Source organism: Merops nubicus, unplaced genomic scaffold (genome assembly GCF_000691845.1).
Source record: "Merops nubicus isolate BGI_N331 unplaced genomic scaffold, ASM69184v1 scaffold5350, whole genome shotgun sequence".
Classification (NCBI taxonomy): Eukaryota; Metazoa; Chordata; class Aves; order Coraciiformes; family Meropidae; genus Merops; species Merops nubicus.
The window spans coordinates 5,166-21,543 of NW_008584706.1; the positions used below are offsets into that span (position 1 = coordinate 5,166).

At 42.9% G+C, this 16,378-nt stretch overlaps 1 protein-coding gene across 1 annotated transcript; it reads right to left on the reverse strand.

The window, feature by feature from the left end:
* Nucleotides 1-250: 250 nt before the first annotated feature.
* Nucleotides 251-15,255, reverse strand: EXOSC7 (exosome component 7; the record flags this gene model as incomplete). Its single annotated transcript, XM_008944989.1, has 7 exons — nt 251-397; nt 2,798-2,953; nt 3,635-3,755; nt 7,282-7,352; nt 11,322-11,487; nt 14,794-14,888; nt 15,154-15,255. Coding segments are annotated over 7 exons (816 nt in total), but the record flags the coding sequence as incomplete, so codon positions are not given.
* Between the last annotated feature and the right edge of the window lie 1,123 nt (nt 15,256-16,378).

Consider the following 16,378-nt stretch of genomic DNA (forward strand, 5'->3'; position numbering starts at 1 on the left):
CCACAGACCTCAGTGGAACTCCTCAGTCACTCCTGAAAGCAGAGCCACCACCTCCCAGGGAACTGCATCGACTGCTGCTGGAGCACTTCCTACCTGCAGGCAGCTCCTCATATGGCAAACATCTCAAACTTGCTTATTTGCATTTAACTGTAGCTTCCTTTATGCTTTGTAACATTTTAAAAGCCAGAAGGGTAAAGGTACAAAAAAAGGTACAAACCCCACCCTTTTTCTAGATACAAACTGACAAGATTGCACAATCAATTAAAAACAGTTTTGAACATTTAATAAAAACTCATCCTAGAAATCCAACTTTCTGCCGTGAGGTCCCCAGACTCTCTTCTTCATCCAGAACCTTCTGCAGGGCTACATGCAGTGACTTCCCTACTCTTTTTCCTGTCTGCAAGGCAAAGAAAACAAAACAAATCAGACACATGCTCATTTTCAGGAAGACAACTCACACAGAACACTTGCTTTTGACAAATATTTTCCCTTTAACGATTCATATACCCCAGCTGGTATAATAAACCCATGCTTTTAATTAAGAAAAATAATGGCAGTGGAAGTTTTTTCTTTTAATTTGATTAAGTTTTGAGAAAATGTACACACAAAGGCAGTGCTCCCATTCATCAGAGAAGCATTCCATGATCATTAACACCAGATCTGTGCACTGCTGGATCACTCAGGAATACAAATTAAATTCCCATTAGGCACAAGCACACATTCAAATTAGGCAGCACGGGCAACAAGCTGCCAGAGAACCAAGATACCTGACCAGCAAAGCAGCCTTCACATTAACAAAGTTCAGCAAGCTCTCCTGAACGTGCTCAGCATCAGCAGAGCTAACTTAAAGCAGCTCAGCACCCTGTCGTGGGGCCAGGAAGCCCAAAATGCACCCTGGCTGCATTGCCCAATCAGTCTGTGGGCAGGTCCTTCAGCAACCACGTGAAAATTCTGCACTGTCCAAGGACCCTGCAGGAGTTAACTGAGGGTTTTCTTTACAGAAATAACTCGAGCAGTGGAAACCCACCAGGATTGGCTCTGATACCAGCCTCTGCTCTTCCCACATGCACAGCTGTGGAAGCTGCAGGACAGAACGTTAGGCAATGCTAAAATTAAGATCTCAAGGCAATGGTGCCTATTTAAGCTTTCCCTAAATTCCCTAAATGGCTTGAAATCTGACTCTGTACAGAGATGAAGAGAATCCACCTGGCCCTAAAGAGCCAAAGACAGGTTATATTAAATGAGTTTTAGTCCTTTGGCATTGACACAACACTGTCACCATCTTACTCCTGCCTGCCTCTTATGGATCGGATCATAAACTCAGGAAAAAAGAGCCTAATGCTGCCAGCTTCCCAAAAACATTCCCATGAAGCTGCCTTCCTAAGAGAGATATATTTAAACATCTGGTCTCTACCAGGCAGGGAAGCTGAACACTCTGACCTGCAGCCAAACCATGAGGGAATGGAGGTGTCAAGCAAGGATTACACAGCCCCCCCACTGGACATTCCCAGGCCTCTTGGTTTTTCTTGGTGTCCTAATCAGGCTGCTGAGGCAGGGACAGATAATTCTCAGACTTCCCAGAAAATATCTTATTTTCTTCTGGTCATCCTCCTGTTTAGGGCTCAGTGTAGAGTGAAATATCAAAACAGAGGCTCTGATCAAAGCTTCGTGCAGGTTACTCACATGGGGGCCAGCTTGTACCATCAACCTGTGGCTGACTTGAGCACCTGTCTCTTTCTAGCAGCCCTAGACTCAAAACTCCAAGTCTTCTAGGACATTTAGTTAGAGTTGGACTCAAAAATCCATCAAGACACATCAGCTGTCCATGGGAGGTTTAGTTTCTTTGGGATGCCAGGTCAGAACTAACACTCCTCCACCCAGGTAAGGGGGATAAGTGACAATGGAATGCCCATCAAAAGCCCACTGGTCCCACCACAATTTGTGCTCAGGACATCTTGAGAGAGGGAAAGGCCACATACAGTCAGTGTGATTTCCACTGGAGACCAACTGTTTTCAAACTTGGCTCTGAGTCCTGCATGCTGTGCTACAGCCATGCTGGAATTAGCTCTGGGTCTCTAGGAAACAGCCAGTTTCAAGTGTTTAATTTTCATCCTGGCTCCAAGTTCAAAACCCATCTCTGTCTCTTGCTCAAGGCCAAAACCAGACAGGAGGATTTATACTGGAGGACAGATTTAAGAGAAAGGCTTAAAATGGAATTCTTCTGTGGATGTGAGCAACACCCAGACACTACTGTTTTTGTGGAGTAGGGGCAGGTCAGAAACCCAGTAAAGGAGCAAAGAAAAACAACAGTGAAAGGAGAACAGTAAGCTTATCACAAAACAAATGAGTTGTGTTAGAGGAGAACAGCATGTACCAGCAATTCAAAGCACCATCTCTCCTTTTGTAGGCACTTTACAGTGATAGAAGTTTGGCTCTTTCAGTCTTGAAGGGAAACAATGTGAGAGGAAACATGTTCTTTAAAAAGTTTATCAGCTCTCCAAGTTGATAAACTCTCAAAGTTTATCAGCTAAAGCTTTACAGTCTTAACAGCTGTGAAGTACTTGACTGAAACAAATGAGGATCCCATATGCTTCAGATATCAAAAGGTTTTAGATAACATTAATTCATATTAGATTCTGTTGCAAAGGAACTGTCTTGTGTCCTTCTGCAAATCCCTTGTGCACCCCATAAAAGCACCAAAATCTCTCCTCTTGAAGTCCTTACTGCAGCTTTCCATATACCCAAATTCCAGTTCATCCAGCATCACCTGAGCCAGGAATAACTGCTCAAAACTCACCTCCATCATTTCAAAAATACTCTCAGGATCCAGGCTGCCTTTGCCCACTTTCTTCACAGAAGTGAGGGCACCTTTACTGGTCACAGAAATAAGCAGGCTGGCCAAAGAACAGGCTTCTTCCTGAAGGGTGGCATCCACCACATGCCTGTATCCAATCTGGAAGTCAGTGACAAAACAAGGTATTAGTTTACAGTTGTCTAAGCTCTTTATTAAGGAGTTAAAACTGTGAGTGGTACCTCTGTTAGTTACCTACAGCCTCCCATCCTCCTGTCATGTGGACTTTGGTAGTGGTCAGGGGCTGACCTGACAGGTAATTAAGCAAATCACTGACTTTTGCCACAGAAAATTGCAGCACCCATCAAAACAACTGTCTTAGCTGTGCTGCAAGTGAAAAATGGAAACCAAAACCTGTTTGGAAGGACAGGATTGCACCCATGAGAATGGAGTTCTGTCCCCAGCAACAGACACTCGTCGTGTAACTGTCACACAGCTTCTGTGCCTCACAACAGGGACCACTGGTTTTAACATACTGGAGCATCTGCTGCTCTGGATGTTGAGCAAGTGGATGGAAAATAAACAGCTCTTCTGCATGGCAGAAGATGCATTTTTAAGAATGCATCATGTAGAAACCTGCAAGTCAGAGGTGGAAAAAAAAAAACCCTCTTTATTCAGTGAAAGTTCTTAATCAGGAGGCCAAAGATGAACAGATATATATAAATAGCAGGCACTGACCGTTTCTGTATCACAAGTTTTATTATCTCTAGGGAAACACAGAGCAGGTGAAGTTACTGGGGACTGCACACTGCAGGCAGGTGGCCAGAGGTGTGTGAGGCTTACTTTGCTGAGTGTGACAATGCAGGGCACGTCAGCCACGCCCAGGCGGATGCAGTCGTAGGGGTCGTCAGAGAGCTCGATCTCCTTGGAGCCTTCCACCTCCAACACACGCACCCTGGGGATCCTGGGGAAAGAGATGTGCAGGGTCACTGCCAGAGCAGCTCCCCAGAACAGCTCTCAGACAGCTTTACCCAGGCAGGGCTCCTTCCTCTACATGAGGTGAATGCTCAGGGAAAAATCCAGGGTGTTATCCAAGTATTCACAATTCACTCACAGGCTGGGAAGAAAACATTGCAAGGGGGCAGATATTTAGGACAAGATCATAATATTTACATTGTTCAAACTATTAGAACTTGTTTTTACACTGCTAGATGGGGAAAGATTCTTCAGGAATTTGCATAAATCAATTCTCAGCCATTATGTCTGGATGAACAGGATCCTGTCTTGGTAATCGTTCAAACTGTTAGAACTGGTTTTTACACTGCTAGATGGGGAAGGATTCTTCAGGAATTTGCACAAATCAATTCTCAGCCATTATGTTTGGATGAACAGGATCCTGTCTTGGTAATTTCTCTCCTTTCATACTGTGGATCCCAACCTCACAGAGAAGGGTAATGCCATGGGAATTACAGCAGCTGCATTGCTGGGCAGAGCTGGGACATCAGGAGCAGGAACAAGCAGCAAAGCTTCTCAGGAAAGAATGACACTAACTGAGGAGACTTGTGGCCAAGGGAAAAGGTGACATCAGTAAAATCCTGTTTAGCAAGGTGGGAAGATTGGCAAGATAGTCTCACTCTTTCAGGAGCCAGAAGACTCTGCTGTTTTAAAGACAGATATATAAAATCTTACATCCCCTCATTTCTCCAGGTGCCCACCAGGATGACACTGCTCTCCTGGCCAGTAAAACCCCCACTGGGCCCAGCCAGGCTACTCTGGCTGTGACACATTTGCACTTGAAAACACCCCTAGACAGCCAGCTTCAGCAACCACGTGCAGTGTAGCCACAGCCTGGGCCTGTATCAGGACTCCCACAGTAGCACTGTGTTATAAGCAGGCTCTGGAGGTTACACACTTCAATGCATTCTGTTCCAAATCTCTCAGAAGAGGAGGAGATAGGGACTGATCAAGTGAACAGCCAACGCCAAGTGATTTTTGTTGTTCCCTGGAAGGTTGTTTTAGTTATTTGTGGCTGGGAGTCCTGGAGGCAAGCACTTCACAGCAGCTAACCCTGCTTCAGTGAGAACAAATTCCCTGCAACAACAGTGGCCCCAGCCAGGCTGAGCTGAAAGGTTTCAGCAGGCACAGCAGCTGTGATGTGTACCTCTTCCTGCAATGAAACTCAGTGCTTTGCAACCCATCAGAACTGCATCAAAGCCTATTTTTGAGGTAAAAATACCCCACTAGCAATTGATGGAATAAAGCCACAAGGTGACTAACCCTCTAGCTACATAGGACAATGGCTGAGGTTGGACAGCAGCCTAGACAACAAGCATGTATGCCAGAGCAGTGTTTTAAAAATGAAGTTTTCAAGAAAATCTCTGAGATTAAGCAATTCTTAACCTCGTCCCAAACCAGTTATGAAACCAGAGCAAGGTTTGGTCTGCAGGAAAAGGTTGCCAGAATTAATACCTGAAAAATGCCTGCAAGGAGCTGTTCTGTCCAAGGACTGATGAGAGAGGTACAAAACAGAACTGCTCCAGAGGCAAAAAACCCAGCTGATCAGACACAAGCAGCACAGTTCCATAAAAAGAAGGGGGTACATACACACAAAAACAAGGCAAGGAGCCCAGCACAAAGAGTTTCCTCTCCCAGCTTGTGAAGAGTTATCTTAAGAAGGAGCTGTACTAGTGAACTAGATGTTCATTTTGCAGCTTATTTTCTTCTGTTTTGATTCTTGCAACTAATGAGGGCAGAAATCTGCCCAGCTTGACTGGGTCACAGCAGAAACAATACTCTTGTCTTTTAATGTGCTGCAGACCCTGATTTCACAACTGCAAAATCAGCTCTACCCTTCCCAGCAGGCATCAGTTCTGCCCCTTCCATGCTGCCCAGCGAAAAACAATTGGATTTACTTAGCCCTAAAGAAAAATGTGGCTATAACTATTATAAAAATGACTAGAGCAAGATGAAGGATGAAGCTGAGGTTTTCAACTGCCTATCTGAATACCTAAAAATTTATAGCTTCAAAGAAAAAACAGCAGCTTGAGCTCCCTGCTTTTGGTTCCCAGGCTGTAGGCAAGGCTGGCAAAGACCTGAAAACACTTATAACAAAAACCTGGTTGTAAACAGATTATGAAAGGCAAGGAAGACTCAGAGGGACACACGTGTCAAGCAGAGTTCAGAACACTTAATCTGAAGTGATCTTCAAATGGACATCTTGTCTTGCTTGGACATGAATGTCTTATGGAGAGTGGGCAGCAGCTCTATCAACAACCTCATGTTGATCCAAAGAAAACTGAGTAGGTACCAAAGGAAAGGCAAGGGAATAGTGAATGAGGACAACAGGTTTCCACTTTGAATTCCACCTCCTGACCTCACATGAGATCAGGCACACCAGGACTCCCTGCTTAAAGCAACACACAGGGCTTGCACTGGTAAAAAAAAATTCAGAGGTTGTGCATGATGTTGTACTGGAGCACGTTTTGACTTGATATCTGACTTCCACAAGACTGTGGGTACATGCCCATGGATTAAAGATTTCATGAAGGACATGTATTGATCAGTTGTCAGAAGAGTAAAAACAAAGCAGAGTCATTAAAAAAATTACATCCTCCATGCTGCCCATGCTCCTGAAGCAACAGATTTTATTTTACTTAATGATTTTATATGATATTCTCTCTCTGCTCAGAGCTAGGATTCTGGCTGAAATAAGAAAACCAGACCTAGTTATCTTGTAAATAAAATATGCACCTTGGAACTGCAAAACAACTGACATGGGAGCAACTGTATGACTCCTGCCTCCTGGCAGTTCTGACAGAGGGGTTTCCTCCCCTCAGCACACTGTCAGCTCCTCTGAGGTGTCACCTTTGTGACAGTATTTCTTCAGGCTGCAAAACCTGCTCTTAAAAGTTACTGCTGAGAACTTCACTAACATGGGAAATTTCTCAGCAGTGTATGTAAGTTGTGGGCTCGGGTGGATTCTCCCTCACCCCTTTTCAAGTGTTTCTAACCCAATATACTGTCTTCAAAACCATTTTCCTCTTCCTCCTGCCCACCCTTTTCCAGCTCTAGCACTGTGCATTGATGAATAAGCCAGAACTGCACCAGCAACTTCTGCAGGTCTCTAATTTACAGCTGAAGAACAATCTGAGATCTACTTTTAAAATATTTCTGCCTGTAAGATGCTAACTTTTGCACCTCTTACAGCTACCTTTGCTACCTAATTTTTTTTGACAAAGCCATTTGCTAGTTTCTTTCTCAAGGGTGCTACAAAACTCTTGTACTCCCTTCCACCTATAGGTAAAGAAAAATCTTAGGAAAATATTGAATGTTACCATTAAGACACTAAGCACTTGTATCATTCATTCTACTAGATTTTGTCCTTCCATTCTTTGAAATAAAATGCAGAGGGAAAAGTTATTTTAAAGATCATCATTGCACCATTTTCCCCCTCTATAGTTGTAAAAAGCTACAGACTAACAGTGGTTTACCTTGTGTTAAAGAGAGCTGCCTTCACTGCGATAGAGATTGCATCAAAGAGGTTCCCACCACATTCCAGTAACTGGGGAGGGGAAAAAAAAGCATCCCTTTAATAGAAAATCAGGCTAGTTCCTTTAAAACAAGTGTTTATTTAACTTAAAGCCACTTGAAAACACATTACGAACCAGAAGAGGTTTTTAAAACCAATTTGTCTTTAAAGCCTATGAAAAGAAACAGCAGTTGAAGATTTCAGCTAACATTAGGATACACACAAAACAGAGTTAATGAACTTCATAATAAAATTAGTGATAAAATTTAATAATAGAGGCTGAAATGGAACCACCCACTGTTCTTACTCATCTTCTGCTAAGGCTGTGAACTAGACTATGACCAGAATACTTTTATAAACTCATCACATTCATTCTTTAATGTTAAATCAAGCCAAGCTGTTTCCCATACTCCACACCAAAGAGAAGAACAGCAGTGCACACTGAAGAGGCAGAGCTCTTGTAACCACTGATGCCTTCTACAGGATGAGAGACAACTCAGAGGTGTGCTGGGCCATAGCCTGGTGTCAGTTCTGACCAGCTCTGCTCTCAGCTGCCTGTTCCTGTCTATGAAGACACAGCACACCCAACACTGCTGCAGTGAGAGCTAAGAATGCTTCCCCATTACATCCACTCATCCTGTACCATCAGAGCAAAACCAGTTTTCAACACTGCTTGCACCAAGTGTTCTTCAAAGCCTGTTTAAGAACGAGACAAACTCCAGCACTGAGAGCAAACCATAAATCAGACACTCTGGGAAGACTGTTTTTAAGAAGGCAGACTGAATTGTGTAAAAAGAATGACAAAAAGCTGGGCCAGAAAGCTAAATACAGAAGTGATCCGATTATTTCTCGGCGAACAGCTGCTGGATGCAGGGAGGTGAACTCGCCCCTCTGGTCGTTATTGGATTTCTCAGGGTAACACAATCAGCCCCACAGTATCTGTGTCATTAACACCCACTAAAGGATGTGCTGGCACCTCTGCCAGGCTCGTGCCAAAGCCTCGGGGGTGTCAGAGTGGCACCTGCCGGCACAGCCCGGTCACAGCACAGAAGCTCCTCCAAAAAGAATCAGACGCCCTTCTCAGCTGAAGCACCTTCTACCAAGGCCCTCTTTCTTTTAAAGGACTTAAAAGTCTGCACAATTGAGTTGTGGGAAGCAAAAGAGCCTTAAAAAGGACTGCTTTTAATTAACTGATATCAAATGAAAGTATTACCGAGGCTGGAAGAAAAGAACAGTGCAGATCTTGCCTTATTCAAAGAAGCTTTTCCTCCAAAAGGACAGTTTTTTAATGGCTTTTTTTTCCCCAAACTGGAGGCAAATAGAAGAGGAAATCCTCTGAAAAAAGCTCAGTAGGGGATTGCTAATATTTCAACAGAATCTAACACACGCCCCTTGCAACACACAGCACCCTGTGATGGGAATGAAAAGATTGCACACTGATTCTCCACGCTCAGCACAGCCAGCTGCTGAAGGAAATGGCACAGAGAAGGCTCTACAGGCACCAAAATACTCCTCAAAAATACCTCAAAGCTCATTTCTGACACCAGGGACTTGTCCATATATCTGCACCGTCGTGGTGTGCATAGCTGATTCCCTTTGCAGTTGGCCTGTACACAATTACAGCACCTCCCAGGAACACTGACCACCAGAAAACACTCCAGAGTGTTTTCAATTGACAAGCTGCACGATTTTCTCTTTAGAAGCTGCATTTCTCCAGCATTTGTTTGCACAGAAGCTGAATGTGAAGCTGAATAGGAGCTTTGATCAGATTGTGCGTGGCTAAATTACACAGCAACAGAGTGTCTCCAGGTTCCTAATGTTCTCTCTGGGATTTTCTCTTTTGGACTGAGAGACTTGCAAACAAGCAGCTCCCCACCTGCCCACAAGGCACCAGTATTTTCAGGCTTGCAACGGATTTAAGGCTTATTTCCCCTTCAGCTTAACTACACAACACAAACACCAATGTGAACAATTTCCAGGAAGAAGCTGCACTTCTCCAGCTTTTGTTTGCACAGGAGCTGAATATGAATGCTTTGATCAGATTGTGCGTGGCTAAATTACACAGCAACAGAGTGTCTCCAGGTTCCTAATGTTCTCTCTGGGATTTTCTCTTTTGGACTGAGAGACTTGCAAACAAGCAGCTCCCCACCTGCCCACAAGGCACCAGTATTTTCAGGCTTGCAACGGATTTAAGGCTTATTTCCCCTTCAGCTTAACTACACAACACAAACACCAATGTGAACAATTTCCAGGAATTCTGAAGGAAAACATCACCCAAAGGACTCTCAGTAAGCACTGTTGTTATCTTCAGAACCTGCCTCCCTCAAACAATGAATAATACAACTTGTACCTTATATTAGCACAAGTGTCATACTCCTACCATGCACTCTTATAACAGAATTCAGTAAGAATGATTCAGCAAGAGCAGCTTCAGGAAAATCTGTAGGAACCAAGCACCTACATCAAGTATAAACTATCACATGTGATACGTGTTGAGAAAAGGAAATAGTACAAATATCTCAAAAATGTGAAAATACAGAGGGTGGGAATAGAGTTCAGAGACAAATGTTAACAGTATCTTGTTCAAACTCTAACCAGCAGCTCTTCAAGGGCTCACACCCAAAGTTCCTGCAGAGTATCCCATGAAAGAGGATCACCAGGTTTACAGTCTTAATTATGACCCTACAACAGGTTCCTTATTGGCACTGTAAACAAAGCTCAGTGTAAAACTCACCACATAACAGATGTTGGCATTCAAAGCTGCTCATGGCATAAGAATACCAAGGCTGGCTGTAGCTGTGGACAATGGGCAAGTTTGTCCAGGAAGAATCAAGTAACAACCCATTATACCTCACACAAAAGCCACAGGGAACTACTCCTGCAGCAGTCAGCTTTAGGAAAGGCTTTGTCTGGGCAGTGTTTAGGCAAATGTTGAGCAGTACACAGCTTACATAAGCACAGTATTTAAATATTCTGTACTTCTGCTTGTAATCACTGAGTTACTAAAGGCCCCAGTGTGATTTCTCAGAACCAATACCTTGTTCTCTGTTAAACTATTCCAGGCTCCAGTACACCATCAAGCAGGGCCAGGAAAGCACTCAGCAGTGGTGCACATTTGAGCATTCTGCATGCAGACTGAGTCACAGTATGTACCATAGCTGCTATAATTAGGCTAATGCTACTGCTTTTTAAACAGCTAATGGACTAATTTTCACATTTAAGTCTGAGTCTAAATGCTCCTGTTTCATTTAACAAAATCCTGTATTTAATTTTTCTGTCAATTCAGCTTAAAATTTCGCAAATAATTTTGTAGACACTGATGGATTGCTGCAAGGAAGATCCCTCAGTGTATTTTCAGTTACCAATTTGACAAATAGAAACTCAACTTCAGGCCAGTAAGAATTAGAAACAACACTCAGGAGTCTGACTCACAAATTCCTGTGACAGAGAAACTGAGCTGCTGCACACACAAGATTCACATGGCTAACATGCAGCTTCCATTTTTTAACAGGAACAAACATTGTTTCTCCTCTACATTCAATACAGGTACACAGCTTTCATCCAGAAGTGCTTGGGCCACACAACTTTTCCAGTTTCTGTTTACTTGACTGCATGATTACTGATAACAATGCAAAGAGGTAACACAGTGAGGTTAGGGCACTCATACAGCTGGGCTAGCTTACATTCATCAGAACCACACCTTGGAAAGAGGCTCAGCTTTCTGTAGTGGCAATTTCCTCGTCAGTATAGGATCACTGATTTTTGCCTGAGACAGATTTGGAGTGTTCAGTGTTTTGTTTGCTTTGCAGGGCAGCAGCAGCATCAAGAGGAGCAGAAAAAGAGCAAGCTGGAAGGAGTGATTATAGGTAGATTCACAAGAAAATGGCCATCCATGCTGTGAAGCATTATAGCTCATTGTGAGAAGGAGCTGGTTTTTTTTACATAAGTCAGTTAGCACCTTGAAAAGCCTCCTTGAATCCTAGTTTTCATTTCCTTACTTACCAGTACATCAACATAGAGAACCCAGCAATGCTCTCTGGGATTAATACAGAGTGATTTCAAGTCCAAGTTGCCCTTGCTGCTGAATACTCTGTAGAGTGTATTTGCTATCTCTGTGCCAAGTTCTTCTCCTCCCCGGCCTTCAAATTCAGGAGTAGCATTGGCAGAACTAGATAAAGAAGGAAAAAAAATACTTTCAACTCTGAAGCAGCCAATACCCAAAGAACATTTCTCAAATATAAAGCCTCAGAAGCATCTAAGGATTTATTTGTAGAATAAGCATCCTATCTGTAAAGAAATTATTTCCAGCTTGCTTAAGAAAATGTCTTGATGCAGATTAGCTACATTTTGTTACAAACTCCAATACTAATTAAATTCCACCACTATCTTCAAGTTACAACGTTAAAGTTGGCAAATTCCCTCAGGGATTATTCCTTAAGTGCTCTCATCTTCTATCACCTCAACCCTCTCAAGACTGAAAAAGTGAGAGGAATCCATCCTGAGTTCAGAGCAGCTAACAAGCCAGCCTGTTAGAAGGGAATGGTAAATTAATCAGAGCAGAAAGTGGCCAAGAGGAGGAAGATGTGACAAATAGAACATGCATTTTTAAGTGACATGACTGCCTGACCTTAATTGGCAATTTCTGCACTGAGTGTACTCTCTGCTATCAAGCCACTTACAGACAGCAGCTCATTATTTTCAGCAGCTGCAGCTTATGGAGAACAGCAACTAAAGAACAGGTTTTCCAGAAGGCATCTGACAAAAGCCTGAGGTCTTCACATTCACAAACTTTGTCTAGAAGCAGCCATGCAAGAATGTCCCTGGGTGCTGGGGCCTTATACATAGCTAAGAATAATATTCTAACAATAAAATACACAGCCCTCTTAAAAACCCAACAAACCAACCCAAACAAACAACAAAAACCCCTCCCCAGCTCCAAGTCACAATGAAATAGAGCAGAAATGCCCAGAGATGTATATACAGCAAATTAACAAATATTCTGAACATAAGCTCTGGTTTATGAAGAGAGCAAGAGCATTCTCAAGCAGCAGATCCATGGCACATGTTGCAGATCTTTTTTTTCCGAATGAACTAGTCAGATGTCTAACAAATTAATCTTTCAGAATCCTTTCAACCAACAACTAAAGAGCCACATTACCTAAATACAACTGAAACCATCATGTGAGCTGTATCAACAAGACTGCAGCACCTCTAAGCTTACATATAATTACCTATTATTATCACCCATACAAATTGGACACAGTAACTCTCCCAGCTTACTCTTTTTCAGAGCTGATGAAAACTCAGAATTCCAGGAAGAGCTACTGGATTTTACAGAAGTTATTTGCTGCTTCTATAAACAGCCAGCACTATATGTGCTTTTAAAATGAATAAATTCCTGCAGATCAAGCACAGCTCCATGCTTCCAGATTACATTTGTCACATGAATAAGTGTGACAATAGTATTCAGTTGTGTTAATTTCACAAGGTAAGACCATAGCCAAGTGTAACTTAATTCTGAAAATACATTGAATTGGGTCTTCAGGTTGTATTAAACATTTCTCCACTGAAGCAGCTTTTATGCAGGTTAACTAGATGATTCTGTTTAAATCATGGCTACACAAACGTTGTGGTTCCTGTAATGAACTGAAAAGAATTAAGCCTCAATCTACACCTCATAATTATTTCTAAACACAAAATTTTGTCAAACGTTGTATTTTTTAATGATAAATGGCTGCTTGCTTTGACAGTGAGTAGTAAGAGCCCAACACTCAACTGGAATTTCACTGCAAGTTTCCCTGCAGCTTAATTCCATCAGTTCCTGCAAAGTGAAACAAAGGAGTGAGCAGGGTACTATTAAAACAACTACTTGGTAAATGCTGCCACCTAATGCTCACAGACTGCTGCAGTAATTTACACCGAGTAGGATTTGAACAGGGGGTGTCTAACACCAGTAGGAGGAAATGCCAAACAACTTCTTTTATGGAGCACAGAAAGAGCTTGGCAGGGGCCAGGTAGAGCACAGAACTTCTACTCCCAAAGAGAATGGAATTTTGAAGACATTCAAAACCCTTTTGGTGTCACATCTAACAATCCAGACTCCTCAAAGCTTAATGATGCTTCTACCACAGAGCAACACTCAGTTTCAAAACTCTTGTTACCAGTCAAACCCTTTCTCTCACAGTAGTTAATTACCTCCCATCTGCAGCTCAGGCCATTAATACCCTGTAATATAATGTACAATATAAGTAATTAGAGAAAAAAGAGAGTTAATTGAACAAATTAGAGCTATCTGCCTGGTATAAGGGCTCTGTTACCTAGAGGACATTTTTCACTTAAAGCTACATTTATTTCAAGCAACCAATATGCATCTGGACTGCCAAGAAACAGAGAGACCCAAATTCAGGTCCAGATGCTGACAGGTAGTAAGGACAACACACAGGACATGGACTTGTTCTCTAAGAATTAGTTCCCAGTATCACAAATTGGTGCCCCAAAAATCACCTCTTCCAGAGACATGCATTAAAATCTGTCTCCAGAAGGGACTAAATGTTCTTCTCATACCTTAGATGAAGGACTCAGAGCAGAATGAAGAGACACAGAATTTTGGAGTAGATAATTACATACACAATCCAGCAAGTGATTTTTTTCAGCAGTACAAGAAACCACAAGAATTTCAGGAAACAAGCATTTGAAGACAGAGAATTTTTATTATTAGTTTCAACAAGAGAAAAGGCAAGTAGAGATCTGGTGGCTCTTTCTGGGGCTACGTGTCACTGCTCCCTGGTGAAGTTTCCCTCTCACCTCTTCCACCCTCCCAGCACTTTGAAGGCTGAAGGCTAAGCACAAGCCCAAGGGTAGCACAAGCCAGGAACGTGGTTACAACCAAATCCCATTTTAGCTCATGAAATACTGTTTCACAGATAAATACAGTAACTAAATTTTCTAATTAACTTTTGCATCTGAAGTTTACAGCAAGAAGTTTTCTTTTTTTAAACAGATTTGTACAAGTCACACTTGGAACTGTTCCCACTGCTTTCAGAGTGAGCAAACCTCTAAGAACAGCTAGAGTATGCTCCATATCAGCCAATTCTTACCTTCCAGAATGCTTCATTTTTGGAAGAGATTTTCTCTCTTTTATCACTGTGAAAAAGACACCTGGCACTGCAGTCACAGAGTCCTGTTAAACACCTGTGTCACTGCACTGGGACTTTCTTCCCAGCTGCAGTGACACTACACAATTTGGGACTGCTTTAGTCAACCTGTTCTCATCCTTTAACTCCTGGGTCTGCAGAAGAAGCAGAAAGTTCTGAATATTCAGCACTACTGAAAGAGTAAAATGACTTGTTTCTACTACTCAGACTCTTACAGGAGTTTAGTGGAATGAAGGTATAAGCCTCAGAAGCATGGCAAGATCCTATTAGTCATTTATTCCAAATATTTGATCTATTCCCTTCTCTTGTAGCATACTAACCAATCCACAAAGAATTCCAGGTAACCTTCGTCTGGTTTCTCTAACTTCGGTGTCCCCAGTTCTGCTTTTACACCTACCAGGATATCAGTGTGTCCCTGTTAAAACAAAAACAACTGCAGTTAGATTAAAGGCCCAGGGTAAGATGATGTTTCTGCCTTTCAATAATCATTCAATCAGAGTGAACTTCAAATAACATTTGGCTTTTTTTTTTAAAAGGTTTTAGACAGACAATGTTAAGTCTAAGACAGTTCTTTGAATGATTACCACACATTAAGCTTTCTCTAGGTTAAAACACTCTTCAATGCCAGCACTATTTCTCTCATTTTAGTTCTGGAAACGACCCCCAAGAAATCCACCTACCAGCTTTACTCTCGCAGACCCACTCGTGTTAGACACAACATCTGTTTCTACTTCTGCACATCTGTAGTCTTCACAGCCACGGCCATCCACACGAAGGTCCTCCTAAGTATGACAATCAGTATATGGGGCTTTAATGAAAAGCAAAACAGAACCTGTGGTTTAAAGTTTCCTCTTCATGTGCCAAACAGCAGCAGAAAGGATATAAAGGCAGCAGGTCATAGTTTCATTGCCAGCTTTCACTTAAGATAACAACAGAGCCACCTGCACTCTCCTATTTACCTCTCATCTACCCAGAGAGTGTAACAAGCTCTCTGCAGACAGACCCCAACTCCTGCACTAGCCCCTCCACTTCCAAAGGCAAGCTTCAGACTGCACAAGTGTGAAGGCCACTTTAAAAGGTGCTTCACTCAACACAACACAGCTCTTCCCTGGGATACTAGAGCTCTGTACTTTTACACATGGGATTAGAAAGCAAAAAAAAACCCCACACCAGCTTCCGAATGCTTTCATCTGGTTGTATTTCAAATGTGGCTGTTATGCACCCTCAGGTACTACTTGGCTCCTCCCCATGACAGCACTTTTCTCTGCAGTGAAACAGTTGCTGTAGCTGGCAGAACGTACAGTCCTTTCAGCCCTGGCACTTCTCCCACATCCTTCACTCCTGCAAGGCCAGGCTCAGAGAGTTGGACTTGCTTGGCTTGGAGAAGAGAAGGCTCTGGGAAGACCTTCTGGCAGCCATTGAGGACTTAAAGGGAGTCTTATCAGAAAGATGGGGACAACATTTTTAGTGTGGCCTGTTGCAGCTGGACAAGGGGGAATGGTTTTAAGCTAAAAGAGGGAGATTTAGAGAAGGAAGACATTTTTGATGCTGAGAGTGGTGAGCCCCTGTCCCAGGCTGCCCAGAGAGGTGGTCGCTGCCCCATCCCTGGAACCATTCCAGGGGAGGTTGGCCGGGGCTCTGAGCACCCTGCTCTAGTTGGGGATATCCCTGCTGCCTGCAGGGGGTTGGACGAGACAGGCTTGAAAGGTCCCTCCCTACCAAAACTACCCCAAAGCTCCCCAGTTCCTCAGAGCACTTGCCTTTCCCTAGCTTAGGAAGGGGCTATATGCTCCCTGCAAGATGAACTCTTGAGACAGTGCAAGAAACGAGCAGAAGGAGAACAAGAGATGAAAAGAACACCCCACATCCCGCTCTCTGCTCTCAAGCTTTCGGATAATTGTTATC